This window comes from Hyperoodon ampullatus (assembly GCF_949752795.1).
Source record: "Hyperoodon ampullatus genome assembly, chromosome: 2".
In the NCBI taxonomy this organism is placed as follows: domain Eukaryota; kingdom Metazoa; phylum Chordata; class Mammalia; order Artiodactyla; family Ziphiidae; genus Hyperoodon; species Hyperoodon ampullatus.
The window spans coordinates 17,917,470-17,931,098 of NC_136915.1; the positions used below are offsets into that span (position 1 = coordinate 17,917,470).

Here is a 13,629-nt window from a genome sequence, read left to right on the forward strand (position 1 = left end):
ACCCCACCTACGCTCGATACCCAGTCCCTGCTCAACAGAACTCCTCCCCCACACACCTGGGCCCCCGAACCCCAGCCCAGTCCCTCTGGGTCCCCAGGATCAGCGAGGCCCGAGGCCCTAGCCTTTTCCCTGAGGGGTTGCTGCACCCACCCTGTCTACACCAGGGGTCCGGCCCACTGTGCTTAGATTGTGTGCCCGGCTGGGGCCTGGCTGCCTCCTGGGCAGGGGCAGGAGAGAAGGTGAGGCCAGCTTGGGTGGGGACAGAGGCAGGCCTGGCCCCAGACCCTGCAGAGAGGTGCCTCTGACCCTCAAGTGTGACCAAGTGCAGGCCGGGGAGGAAAAGAAGACAAAGGAGTGAGAGGAAGAGCTGGGAGAGAGGAGGGGGAGGGAGAGAGGGAAAGGAGACTCCTCATCGGGCTCCAAGACCATCACACCAGCCACGGGAGGGTGGCCCGGGGGTGGCCCAGGGCCTGCAGAGAGGGAGGTGAGGAGGGGCAGAGACAGCAGGGAGGTGGCGAGACCAAAGGGGGAGACAGAGGGGGGAAATGACAGAGAGACACAGAGACTGATGGAGACAGAAAACAGAAAGAGATGAAACAGACCGAGAGATGGAGACAGAGACACAGAGAGACAGAGAGAAAGTGGTGCGGAGAATGAGAGAGAAAAGACGAGACAAAGGCGGATTGGAAAGAGGGAAAGACAGAGGGACATGGAAGCAGAGATGCAAGTCCAAGAGGTGGAGGGGGAAAGGCAGCATGAGACAGAGACACACAGAGTAGGAAAGAGATGGCCCAGGGCAGGGCAGGGAGGGAGCAGGGGAGACATGTAGACAGTTTGTCAGCAGGACAGACAAAGAGACAGTCAGAAGGTGGAAAGAGTGGGCGAGGGGAGGTGGGCAGGGCTCCCAAGGTGGGGAGGCAGAGCCAGGAGCTGTCCAGGAGGGGTACTGGCCTGGGGGCGGCAGTCAGGGCTGGAACAGAGCCAAGGGGAGCCGCAACCCTGCCCGAGGGAAGGGGTGAGGGCGGAGCCATCTCAGACATTCCAGGGTCGGGGGTTGGGTCAGTCAAGGGGTGGCCAGGCACGGCCCCATCATGGCCAGGATGGCCCTTGCTTACCAGAGTTAGCAGGGACCTGCCCTTGGGCAAGGCTGAAGCAGGCACACTGACCCTGGGAATCAGGGAGACTTATCTGATGCCTCCTGGGCTGAGATTCAGCCCAGCTGCCTGGACCTGCCCCAGGGGCAGCGGGTTGGTGCCAGCGTTTGGGTCTGGAGGGCCTAAGGCCCCACATCTTCCCATAGATCAGCCCCACCTACAAGGAAAGGCTCCTGCCCTGTCCTTGGGCCCTCCCCAGCTGCTGCCCCCCATCCCCATCCTTCCCCCACCTTTGGCTTCTCTTGCCCTCATAGCTGCTTCTCATGGGAGGAGGCGGGCTAGCAAGGACCACTCAAAGCAAGTGGAGCTGCTGTGAGCAGCCCCCTGGGAGGGGGCTCTAGATATTTCTGAAGGGACAGGGTGGACTGGCCTAGGGCCTCAGCAGGCAGACTTGGCTTGGCAGGAGGCAGCTCCCAGAGACACATTAGCATCGGCCATTCTGGGGTGTGCATTGTGTGCATGGGGCCCACCTGACACCCACACACAGGCCCCACCCAGCTCCCAGGCATCTGTAGCCCTGCAGAGACTTACACATGGAAAAGCTTCAGGCAGTGTCTGCGGTCCAGGTGCTGGGAGGTCACAGTCAGGACTGTGCCACCCAGGGGTCAACCCTCCTATCCATACTGGCCCGGTTAGGATGCCACCCTCTGGCATTGGGATGCTCCTGATATGCCAGCCGTAGGGAGGCAACCCCGTCCCTGGAGGGACCCAGGCCAGACTTGCCCCAGGCCTGCTGGGGTGGGCAGCACAGGGATGCAGCGGGGCCGCCCAGTGGTGACTCTGAGCTGAGCTCCATCCTTGGCCCTGATCACGCTGTGCCCAGGCACTGGCTCTCAGAGAAGGCAGCAGGAACCACATGGCTTTGTCCCGAGTAGTTCCTTCTCTCGCCAGAATCCCAGGGTGGGAGGAAACAGAGACTCTGAAGCCCCAGTCTCAGCGCTGGGCCAGTTCCTGCTCTGGCTATGCACTTGGAGTGCTGGTAGAGTGGGCAGCTGATGGAGGCCTGATTCCTTTCCCTCCAGGAAGCCCAGCCCTCTTTCCCCAACCCAGGAACTTCGGCTTCCCAGCAGGTGACCCGACCTAAGGCAGGTTCCCTCCCAGGTCCAGCTCTTGGCTTACCCGAATGCCTGTGCCACAGAGTCCCCTCTGTCTGCCCACCCCTGCCTGGGGTCCCCCACTCTGCAGCATTCACCCCCAAGGAGGACTCTGGGGAAGGACTCCACAGCTGAGCCGCCCAGGGAGGTGAGAATCTGGCTTTGAATGCTGAGTGGCTGACTTTCAGTCCCTATCAGAACCGGGCATTTCCCAGCACAGGCAGGCACAGAACCTGTCCATACCCAACCTTGCAGGGACTGGCCAAACAAGGCACACAACTGTCACTCAGCGGGGATGAGACCATCCCCATGGCAGGCACGAGGAGCCCTCAAGGCCCTCAGTCCAGGAGATGCCACCTCTGTGGCTGGGAAGACCTGCTCTGGGGCTTCCCCGGGGGCAGGATGGGGGCCTGTGCGATGCCCCCAGATACTTACCCATCTGGAAGTCCCCACTGCCCAGGTCCCCGCTGCCCACACCATCTACAAGCAAAAGAGAGACTTATTCAGCAACAACTAATCTTTGTTGAGCACCTACTGGGTGTCAGGCAGTGTTCTGGGCACCCAGCACACGGTGCGGAAGGTCATGAAAACACAGCTGTTGCCTCCTCTCCACACTTAGGGAGGGCCGGCCTGTAAAAGCCAGCTTGGAAGCCTCCATCAGAGAGGGTGTGGACCAGGACGGATGGGGTGGGTGGGGCCAGGTCAGACTGGCCTCTAGGTGAGAATGGGAGGAAGTGGAGTAGGGGGCCGTAATCATCCTCTACTGTGCACTGCCCACCACCCTCCCCTTAGGTCCTGATCAATCTGGGCTGTAAGGAGAAGCAGCCACCGGTCCCGGGTCACACAGTTTTAAGTGGAGGATCCCGTGGTCACCGGGACCAGGGCTCAGGACGCACGCAGCTTTTAGCCCACCTCTTTTTTTTCTGAATTAAAAAAAAATTGAAGTATAGTTGCTGTACAATATTATACAGGTTACAGGTATACAATATAGCAATTCACAATTTTTGTTTGTTTGTTTTTGGCTGTGCCGCGTGGCTTGTGGGATCTTAGTTCCCTGACCAGGGATCGAACCCAGGCCCCCCGCAGTGAAAGCACCAAGTCCTAATCACTGGACTGCCAGGTAATTCCCGTGATTCATGATTTTTGAAGGTTATACTCCACTTACAGTTATTATAAAATATTGGCTATGTTTCTCATGATGTACAGCATATCCTTGTGGCTTATTTTATACCTAATAGTTTGTACCTTTTACTCCTCTACCCCTACATTGCCCTTCTCCCCTCCCCTGTACCCACTGGTAACCCACTACTTCGTTCTCTACATCTGTGAGTCTGCTTCTTTTCTGTTATATTCATTAGTTTGTTGTATTTTTTTGATTCCACATATAAGTGATATCATACAGTATTTTGTCTTTCTCTGACTTATTTCACTTAGCATAATGCCCTCCAAGTCCATCCATGTTGCTGCAAATGGCAAAATTTCATTCTTTTTTAGGGCTGAGTAGTATCTCATTGTATATGTATATACCACATCTTTATCCAGTCATCTGCTGATGGACACTTAGGTTGCTTCTGCATCTTTCTTAGTCCATCTCCTGAGGTGCCATCTTGGGCAAGCATCCTGGAGCCTCTTTAAGGACCGGTGGGAAGAACCCCAATTCCGTCCTTACCCCTTCCACTCCCAGCCACCAGAACCCTCTGCTCACCTCCGGAGGCCTCATCAGCCAGGAAGTCCTCATCATCAGAAAGGTCTGAATAGCTCCAGCCAGCACGGCCCACTGTGACTGTCTCTGCATCCTCGGGCAGGGACAAGCCATCATATGCCCTCAGCCCGCAGGTTACCTGTGGGACACCACACGAGCAATTGTGTCAAACTCTCCAACTCCTGCCAAGCCCAGGACCCCTCTTCTCACTTCAAGGGGGGGCCCAGAGTCCCACCCCAAGGCCCTCCGGCAGTTAAATCAGACATGGTTTGGCAAAGACAGTCAGGCTGGGGCTGTACCATTGTTTTTGACTCAGTTTCCCCAAATCTCATTAGCCCCTGCATGAATCCTCAAATAAACTTATGTTTGTTTTGGGCCACACTGCACGTCTTGTGGGATCTTAGTTCTCCGACCAGGGATTGAACCCGTGCCCCGTGCAGTGGAAGCACGGAGTCCTAACCACTGGACCGCCAGGGAAGTCCTGACAACAAACTTAAAATCACTTTGGTAAGTGACGACTCTTCTTCCTTTGGAGAAGGCAAGTGATATCCAGGACATGAGTTAGTGGACAGGGAGACACAGGCAGGTAAAGGGTGACCGGGGCCAGCAAAGATGGGGGATATGGGCAGGTGACAGGGTGGCCAGGGGCAGCATGGATGGGGGACAGAAGCAGAAATGAAGGGGAGGTCAACTGAAGCTGTTGCCCCCGACAGCAGCCCCCTGCCCCCCTGCCCCAGCCATCTTGGCCACCTCTTTCTGCCTTGGTCTGACCTCCAAATCTCCAGGCCACAGGGAACACATTCCAGCCATGTTGGAGATCAGCTCTGGCACTTGTGGCCACACTGACAGGAACATCTGTACACCCAGAAGCGGGGGGGTGGAGCCCAGCTGCTGGGCTGAATGGGGGCAGGTCAGGAGTGGTGTCAACTCATGTGACCTCGGGCTGCAGCTGAGCCCAGCACAAGCTCCACCTCGGGCTCTGTTCCACAGAGGGGCGGCTTGGACCCCGCACCCTGCAGGCCGGCGCAGAAGGGCCCCAGCAGCCATGACCCCTGCCTTTCTTGGGGATGGGTGCGGACAACGAAGGCCTCTTTCCCCTTAGACAAGATTGAGGTGTTTCCAAAGGAGTTTTACAAGATAACTTAGAGGAAAACAAACCCAGCAGAGCCCAAGGGAACCCCAGAGCCCCCAAGCACAAGAGTGCATGGATTCACACACCCAGCCCCAGATGGCCTGGCGCTAGCGTCTCAGGCCCTGCTCTGGCCTCAGCCTTATCTGGGGAGCCCAGCCTGACCAGAAGGAAATAGTCTCACTTGTGAAAACCAAACCCAGCCCTCACTGGCTTGACAACGTGGTGGCAGCAGCAGAGAGGGCCAAAGAGAGGAAAAACAGAGAAACAGCCAATCCTTCTCCCTCCCTGCTTCCCCAACTTCACACAGCCCATGTCTTGGAGCCTTTGGCCTTTTCTCAGCTGGTGCCTCTTTTGTGGTCATGATTTAATATGCTAATCTGAGCACAGGTTAGGTGCATTTTCAAAGAGGATACTTTTTGTTTATTTTTATTATTATTATTTAATATAATAGTGTTTACTTTTACTTGTTGACAGTTTGCTTTATTTATTTATTTATTTATGGCTGTGTTGGGTCTTCGTTTCTGTGCGAGGGCTTTCTCTCATTGTGGCAAGCGGGCGGTGTGCGGGCCTCTCACTATCGCGGCCTCTCTTGTTGCAGAGCACAGGCTCCAGACGCGCAGGCTCAGTAATTGTGGCTCACAGGCCCAGTTGCTCCGCGGCATGTGGGATCTTCCCAGACCAGGGCTCGAACCCGTGTCCCCTGCATTGGCAGGCAGATTCTCAACCACTGCGCCACCAGGGAAGCCCATCAGCTGGTGCCTCTTTTGGAATGCCCTTCCTCCTTTTGTTTACCTGGCTAACTCCAGTTCATCCTCCGAAACTCACCTAAACATCACCTCCTCTAACTACTCAGTAACAAAATGGAACAAATTCCATATAGGCCTGGAAACATGGAGGAATCTCAAACACATTATGCTGAGTGAAAGAAGCCAGACACAGAAGACTCCATAGCATATGATTTCACTTATATGAAACCCACGGGGGAAAAGTCTAATCAATAATGACAGAAAGATCTGTAGTTGCCTGGCATCAGGAGTCTGGTAGGGCTGTCCGGGAAGGGTCGCAGGAAACCTTTTGGAGTAACGGTCCCCTGGTTATATACAACTCATTCTCATTATTGAATTGTACACTTAAAGTGGGTATGTTTTATTGTATGTAATTTATACCTCAATAAATATGACTCAAAAGAAAATCTCCTCTGGGAGGCTTTGTCATGACTCCTTGGCCTTTCCAGCCACCTCTGCCCCTAGGCTGGGTTCTGGGCCCTCCAGGGCTCACACTGTAATGACCTGTACCTCCACTGAATGACAGCACCTTGAAGGCATGGCCTGTGATGAGCTCATCTCTACCTTCTCAGCACTCCATGTTCAATAAATGCTTGAATAAACGAATGGACAAAAGTGTCATCACCTATTAATTCTAGCTCCTTCCTGAACATGACTTGTTCTGAAGGTACCACCCACCCCCAAGCAGTCTATATGCATCTCCCTCCCAGGCTGGGAGCTCCCTGGGGGGAGGGGCTGGGCGCCATCTGGTCATCTTTGTGTTTGCAGTGCTACCAAGCCTTGCGTAATGTCTGCACTGCCCATGTCTTATCCCCTAAAGCCCCTTCCCCGCACAATCCACGGGCATATCCCTCCTCCTGTTCCTTCTTTTTTTTTTTTAATATATATATTTTTGAATTCACATGTATTTTATTTCATTATTTTTTGGCCACACCACGCGGCATGTGGAATCTTAGTTCCTCGGCCAGGAACTGAACCCGCGTCCCCCTGCATTGGAATCGCAGAGTCTCAACTACTGGACCACGAGGGAAGTCCCTCCTGTTCCTTCTTTCCCCTCCCTCTCCCTCTGGACTAGTGCCCATTCCAGCCCTGGGTGGCCAGTAGACTTCTGGGCCATGCCCATGAGGTCGGCATCCAGGAATAAGCCTTAGAACCTCAAGGAGCTGGTGAGAAATAGATTCCTGGGCTCCTTCTCAGAGCCGCTGAGTCAGACTCTCCCCACCCCAGCTGGGAGGGTTAAAGTCGTGCATGCTCAGGGGATTCTGACACTCATGGTTACGAACCACAGGACTAGCCCCCTACCAGGGGTTCTCCCTCCTCCCCTGGGTAGGGGTAGAGGGCAATGTTCCCACTGGGTTGGGGGCGGGGGTGGTCCTGAGAAGGCCCTGAGTGACCTAAGGGGAGTGAGGCTAGGGCAGGTGCGGGGGCACTGACACCGGGCAGAGGAGGTTAGAGGGGCGGGACCCTCCCCTCCCACGTGGGGAAGGCTCTCCTTGTGTCATTGCCACCCCCTCTCCCTCCCCATGGAAGCAAGGCCGCGGAGGGCATGCCCGGTGCACAGAGATTCCTGGCCCCCCCTAGACACCAGACGGCTGAAAGGAAAATCCTGGTGGTAAGCAAGGTCTAGAGCTTCTCCCAGGGAGGGAGAGGCCACTGGGGCTTGGGAATGGACAGGAAATAGCAAAGAGAGATTCAACTTGGAAAAAATGCTAGGAACACACATCTGCAGTGACAGGAGAGAATCCAGAGCATGGCGGGTCCTGGACCGAAGCCCCTCCACCCCAGGGACCCCAGGAAATGGTCTCTGTGCACGCCAGCCTGCCCTTGCTTGCAGTCCCTACCCCAGGACCCGAGGCTTTGGGGTCAGGTAAGGGTCTGCAGCAAGGCACAAGCCGGCAAGAGCAGAGACTTCACTTGTGGAAAGCTGAAGATCAAAAGGTTTTAACAGCTGTATTTTACATCTGGGAAGGGAGATGAAGCCAGGCTGGAAAGAAGCTTCCAGAAAGAGCCCCAAAGAGCCTGAGACTTGACCATAGAAGGGAATTTGGATTCAGAGCTGGAAAGTCCAGAGTCTACTTGGGGAATAAAAAGAACTAACATTTATTGAGCACTTACTATGCAGCAGGCACTCCTTTAAGGATTTTGTAGGTGTTAACCCAGGTTAGGTGTTAGGTAGCCCCACTGTAAAGATGGGGAAATGGAGCACAGTCAGGAACCTGCTTGAAGATCTAGCACAGGGTAGAGCTGGGATTTGAACCCTGGTGGTCTGGATCCAACAGCTAAGTCCTTACCACTGTGCCACACCACCTCTGTAACGAAGGCTGTGGAAGAGACGAACCAACTGAGGTCACTGAGAATCACTCCCACAAAGCCTCTCAACTGCAATTCACAGTTTACAGAGCATTTCCTCAGCCTCAGTGTCATCTGACCCTGACAATGACCCCCTGAGATGGATGAGTTGGTGTGGATGGCCCCCACTGGCTGGCAGAGTCAAGATTGTCCCAGGACCCTCTGAGCTCCCTACCCCAAGCCCCTGCTCCCCAGGAAAGGACATGGGGCTGGAGCTGGGCCTCTGCGCTGGCCATGAGGCCCAAGCAGTGGGCAGGGCCAGGAGGCCCAGGGCTGGCCGGTCTCCATCCCCAACCGGACCAGCTCCCAGGATGGCTCATGGGATGCCTGAGCTGGCAGCGTCCTGGACCCATACAGCGGGTGCTTAAGGTCCCAAGGAGGGCCATCAGTGGCTCCAAGGTCAAAGGCAGAAATAGAACCCAGGTTTCCTGCACTGCAGCCTGTCTCCGGCTGTGAGGGAGCCCTGCTTCCTTCCAGAGGAACCCAGTACTTCAGGCAGGCGTTGGAGCCGGATGGCGGGGCCAGACAGGAGGGGTCCAGAGGGCAGACCTGGGTCAGAGAGGAAGGAGTCAAACAGAGAAGGGGATTTTCCAGACCCTGCAGGTTCCTGGTGAAGGAAAGGAGGGGGCAGCTGACTCACACAGGCCAAGGACTGTTCTAGACTCCTAGGAACAATTGCGTGCGGTGGAGGTGTGGGCAAAGTGCCCCCCACACACACAATGGCCAGGCACTCCCTGAACACAGGCGGGGGGGGCCAGACAGGCAGGATATCAAACAGACGGGGGACTTCTGGGAAGCACCCATTCTCAGAGGCTGGGTTGGATCCAGGCCCTCCAGTGAGGATGAGGTCGCACATGGAGCTCCAGGTCCAGGTCCTGCAAAGGCCCCTTGGGGACCGGGAACATCGGCTGCGCCTTCCTCTCCTGGCCTGGGTGAGGATGCAGAAGGAGCCAAGGATGTCTGGGAAGAGTGTGGGGGTGAAAGGTCAAGCCATGAACAAGGGGCACAGAAGGCAGAGGTTTTGGGGTACAGGGGGAGGTACAGATACAGATAGTGGATATGGGGTGTGGGGTTTTAAAAAGGAGTTTTTAAGTGAGGACTGTGGGTCTTGTAGAGGTTACGTGTATAGACAAGAGTTTCTGGCGCTGCTAAAATCAAAGCTGTAGGAAGAGACACAGTGGTAAGTGAAGAGACGACCATAAGAATGGTCATCGTCCACGGAGGGCTTTCTCCATGCCAGGCCCTGTCCTAAACATACTCAATGAATCCTCACAGCAACCCGGGAGGGCTGGCACTACAGGGCCACTATCCCTCATCTGCAGTAAGGGAAATCCAAGGAGCTCCGAAAACCAAGAGTGTTTTTTTTTGTTTTGTTTTTAACAAGTTTATAGCAAGCTCATTTGGTGTCAAGTCCTGACCTAAATTGACATGAAGCTATTAACAGCTTATTCACTCCACTTAGGGTAAACAGTCGTACATTTTGCTGCAGCAATATTAATGTGTTTGATTATGGGGTGTTGCCCCAGACTCTACCGAGGATGTCACATCACAGCTGGCACATGCTCTATGTCCCCTTTCTCAAGTTTGGAAACTTCTGAATTCTAAAACATGGCTGACTCCAAGGGTCTCAATTAAGGGATTGTGAACTTATAACTGTTATTTCCATTTTGCAGGCTCAGAGAGGGTCAGCTGTGTAAATGGGATTAAGCATGTAAGTCATTCAGCCTGGTACCTTGTATACAGTAAGTGCTCCATAAGCATTAGAATGAGTACCGTGCAGGGGGTGCAGGGTAGAGGTGAAGGGCTGAGAGGCGATGAAGTGATGCACGGGGGCGTGGGATTTGGGCTCAGGCCTAGGGTCACTTTCAGGTCTGGGATGAAGGGAGGGGTCTAGCTCTGCTGCCCAGGCCCTGGGCTGGCTGGCTGGGGGGGGCCCTGGCTGGGGGTGAAGCTTGGTTTCAAGGCTCAAGTTGTCTGCCTGCTCTGAGGTTGATTCTGGGAGGACTGGGGGACTTCGGGCTTCTCCAGAGACATTCTTCCCATGTCTTGGGCAGCCAGCCCATTCCCCCTCCCCAACCTCCCCATGGTCCAGGCCTGGGGCTGAGCCCTCCACCACCCCCTAGCTGGGCAGGAAGGCCTGAGTACCGCAGTCCCCAGGGTGGCTGCAGCTGCCTGGAGTGTGAGCTCACTCCATCAAAATCCAGAGACAGCATGCGGGTGGGGGACAGACGAGCCGCTGCCTGCCCACCTGCCTTCTGCCAGCACAGACTCTGCCCCCTCCCCCATCCAAGGTGGAGGGACCAGCAGAAGCGTGACCTGAGGCCCCCGAATCTCCAGGGAGGGACCCAAACTCAGACAAGTTCCTCCTCCCACTCTTCTGTGATGCAGTGCTCCTCCCACTCTGCTACAACCCAGGCCCCAGATACGGGGTCAAGGTGCCATGCCCCACCCCCAGGCTGCTGGGTACCTTGTCCACGAGCAGCAGACAGCAAAGGGGAAGGAATCTGTCAGGGCAGCACTTTGTTGTGCAAACTGCCAGGGGCGGGAGGGCCCAACACAAAGGCCAAAAGGCCTTTAATCCCCTGGCAGGCTGAGAGGGGCGCCGGGCCGGAAAGGAGGCGGCCGCAGCCTCCTCTGGCATGCCTGCACTGCCCGTGCCACTCGGGAGCCCTGCCAGCTTCCCACACTTGGGCTCCCAAGGCGGCAGGATCTTTGCCAGCCAGGTGGCCAGGAAGGACACAGATCCCCCAAATAAGGAGAATGGCTGAGGCTCATCAAGTGCTCACCATGTGCAGACGCTGAGATAAGGTCTATACAAGGCTTATCTCAGGCAAACCCGCAACCTCATAAGGCAGATACTGGTGGCTCCCCCACTTTACAGATAAGGAAAGAGGCTCAGAGAAGGGAAGTCACCTGCCCAAGTTCACACAGCTAAGGCAACAGAAATCCAGTTTGAAAGTGGAGCCCCTGTGCTAGCTCAGAGGCACAGCTGCCAGCAGGCCCCTCCTTCTGACCCCTGCCCTCTGTACCATGGCCTGGAACTTGGAAAGGCAGCATTCCAGCCAGGGTCCCGAGGGAGTGCTGAGGCCCAGTCAGGGTCTTCAACCCTGGCCAAGGGAGTAGGAAGCTGGGGCCTGGGGCTTCCCATCCCAGCTCTGCCCCAAACTCATCATGTGACCCTGGACAAGCCCCTTGACACCCTTCCCTTTTAGCAAACTGCAGCCATCTCAGTCAATGTGAGCCAAAGCACCAGGAGGACAGGACAGTGATTTTTATGTTTTGATCATTGCTGCATCTTCAGAACAGACAACACATAGTAGGTGCTCAATTAATATCTGCTGATTGAGGGACTTCCCTGGTGGTCCAGTGGGTAAGACTCCATGCTTCCAATGCAGGGGGCCCAGGTTCGATCCCTGGTTGGGGAACTAGATCCCGCATGCATACTGCAACTAAGAAGTCCGCATGCTGCAACTAAAGGATCCAGTGTGCGGCCACTAAGACCCGGAGCAACCAAAATAAATAAATAAACAAACAAATATTTTTTAAAAATCTGTTGATTAGGTGGCATGGTGAAAGAATGAATGAATGAACAAACGAACTTGCCCAACAACCCTGAGGTAGGAATTAGCCCATTTGACAAAAGAAAGCAAAGTTCAGAACAGAAAGTAAGGACTTGCCCAAGATCACACAGCTAGCATATACCAGAATTCTCTCTGGGCTTCATTTCCCCATTGGTAAAATCGAGGCCCTAACACCTCATCCCACGAGACGCAGGGGACTGAATCACACACTCCCTGAAATCCATCCGAGGACACCTTGCCCTTGGATTACAATCCTGCCAGGTCTCAGTTCTCTTGGTGATAAGAACGGTCTTTGGCCACACTTCTCAAAGCAAAGAACCCTGCTTTGTTGGCTTCCTTCCTGGAGCTGCTGGGAGAGACAAGTAGAATGAGGGGTGACCTGCTTTGGGAAGTGTGGCCAAAGACCCTGAATCTGGCCCTCTCCCAAGTAGACCTGACCCGGGCTCTGCCTTGAAGGCCCCTCTAACATAGCTGGGGCGGGCGCCCGAATAGGTCTGCTACAGCCATGGCCGAGCAAGAGCACTTTATCCCTGCGTCTCAGACAGGTGTGACCGGTGGGGCACAGAGGGTGCACAGCCCCGATTCTAGGCCACCTCGGCCTCTTTCTAGCTGGGTGGGCTCAGCTTCCTCATCTGTTAAAAAATGGTCATCAATCAGACCTACCCCATAAGGTTCAATTCCAGTCACTCTGACCTCTACTTTTTGGGCATCTAATAGGTGTTGGCCCTGAGGATAAAATGAGGAAGTAGATGGTCACGGAGCTCCGTGTGCCTAGTGGAGACAGACCACGAAACCGAGTGATGACAACACAGTGTGCAGAGAACCCTGCAGAGGAAGGACAGGGGCTGGGAGAGCCCAGAGGAGGGTCCGCCCCACTTAGCCAAGCTGGGTGGAGGTTGGGGAGGGTTTCCCAGGGGAAATGACAATTCAGCTGGGTTTGAAGACGATTTTGCCTAAGCAGGATGGAGAAGGGAGACAGAGTATGCACCAGGCAGAAGGAAGGTGGGCTGAGGGCCGGGAAGAAGTTTGGTGCAGTGGGACATGGTGTGCCAGGTGGCAGAGGATGAAAGGAAACCGGCCCTGAATGGGCTTTTCCACTAAAGAGCAGTGCCCCTTTTTGTGCTGTTGTCATGGTGCTGGTCACAGAGCCCCATTCTCCCAGCCCCCCCGGAGTCCCCACACTCTCTTCCTGCTCTTACAGCCCAAGTACTGCCTGCCGCTTACAGGGAGGAAGCAGGAAGCTACTGGGAAATGTCTCTGCCCCACCCATGTGCCAGGTGGGGCCACTGTGGTGGGAGTGGCCGAGTGGCAGCTTCCAGGCTGGGCCGCCCAGCAAGAAGGTCCCCAGGGGTTGAACGTTATCCACCAAGTACTGTTGGTGCCAACAGCGCCTGTGGTGTTCACGTGCCTGCCTCCTGCCCACAGCCCGGTTCGGTCCTCAGATTCTCTGGCCATGGAACACTGGCGCACCTGTGGGCCTTCGAGGCCACACCAACCTGGTCGGGTGTGCCCGTGTTTTCTGGGGTCACGGCCCACAGATTTCATGAATGAAGTCCCTAGCACAGTGCCAGTCCTACGGGAGGATGCGGGGAGTGTTCCACACATTTTCAATGAAATGAGACACCACAAACAACAATGAACCTGAACAGACTAGGTTAGGCCTTTCCACTGCTCTCGACTCACCAAAGAATTAGGAAAAGAGCCCTTATTATGGCCAACCAGCTCTTGTGTGATCTATCTACACACACGTGTATATACTTATACAGACCTCTGCACTTCCTCTCCTACTGTGCCCTCCCTACTCCCTGCCACATTTGTCTCAACAGTTCTCA

The 13,629-nt window shown here is 55.1% G+C and overlaps 1 protein-coding gene across 2 annotated transcripts in view; it reads right to left on the reverse strand.

The window, feature by feature from the left end:
• Positions 1–13,629, reverse strand: part of HSPG2 (heparan sulfate proteoglycan 2) — a 101,453-nt gene that overhangs the window by 62,347 nt on the left and 25,477 nt on the right. For both annotated transcript variants that reach the window (XM_079696983.1, XM_079696982.1), the window contains exons 2-3: positions 3,954–4,089; positions 2,684–2,728 (exon numbers count right to left, since the gene is read on the reverse strand). In XM_079696983.1, the coding sequence (XP_079553109.1) occupies positions 2,684–2,728; positions 3,954–4,089 (181 nt within the window). The remainder of the gene's footprint in view (positions 1–2,683; positions 2,729–3,953; positions 4,090–13,629) is intronic.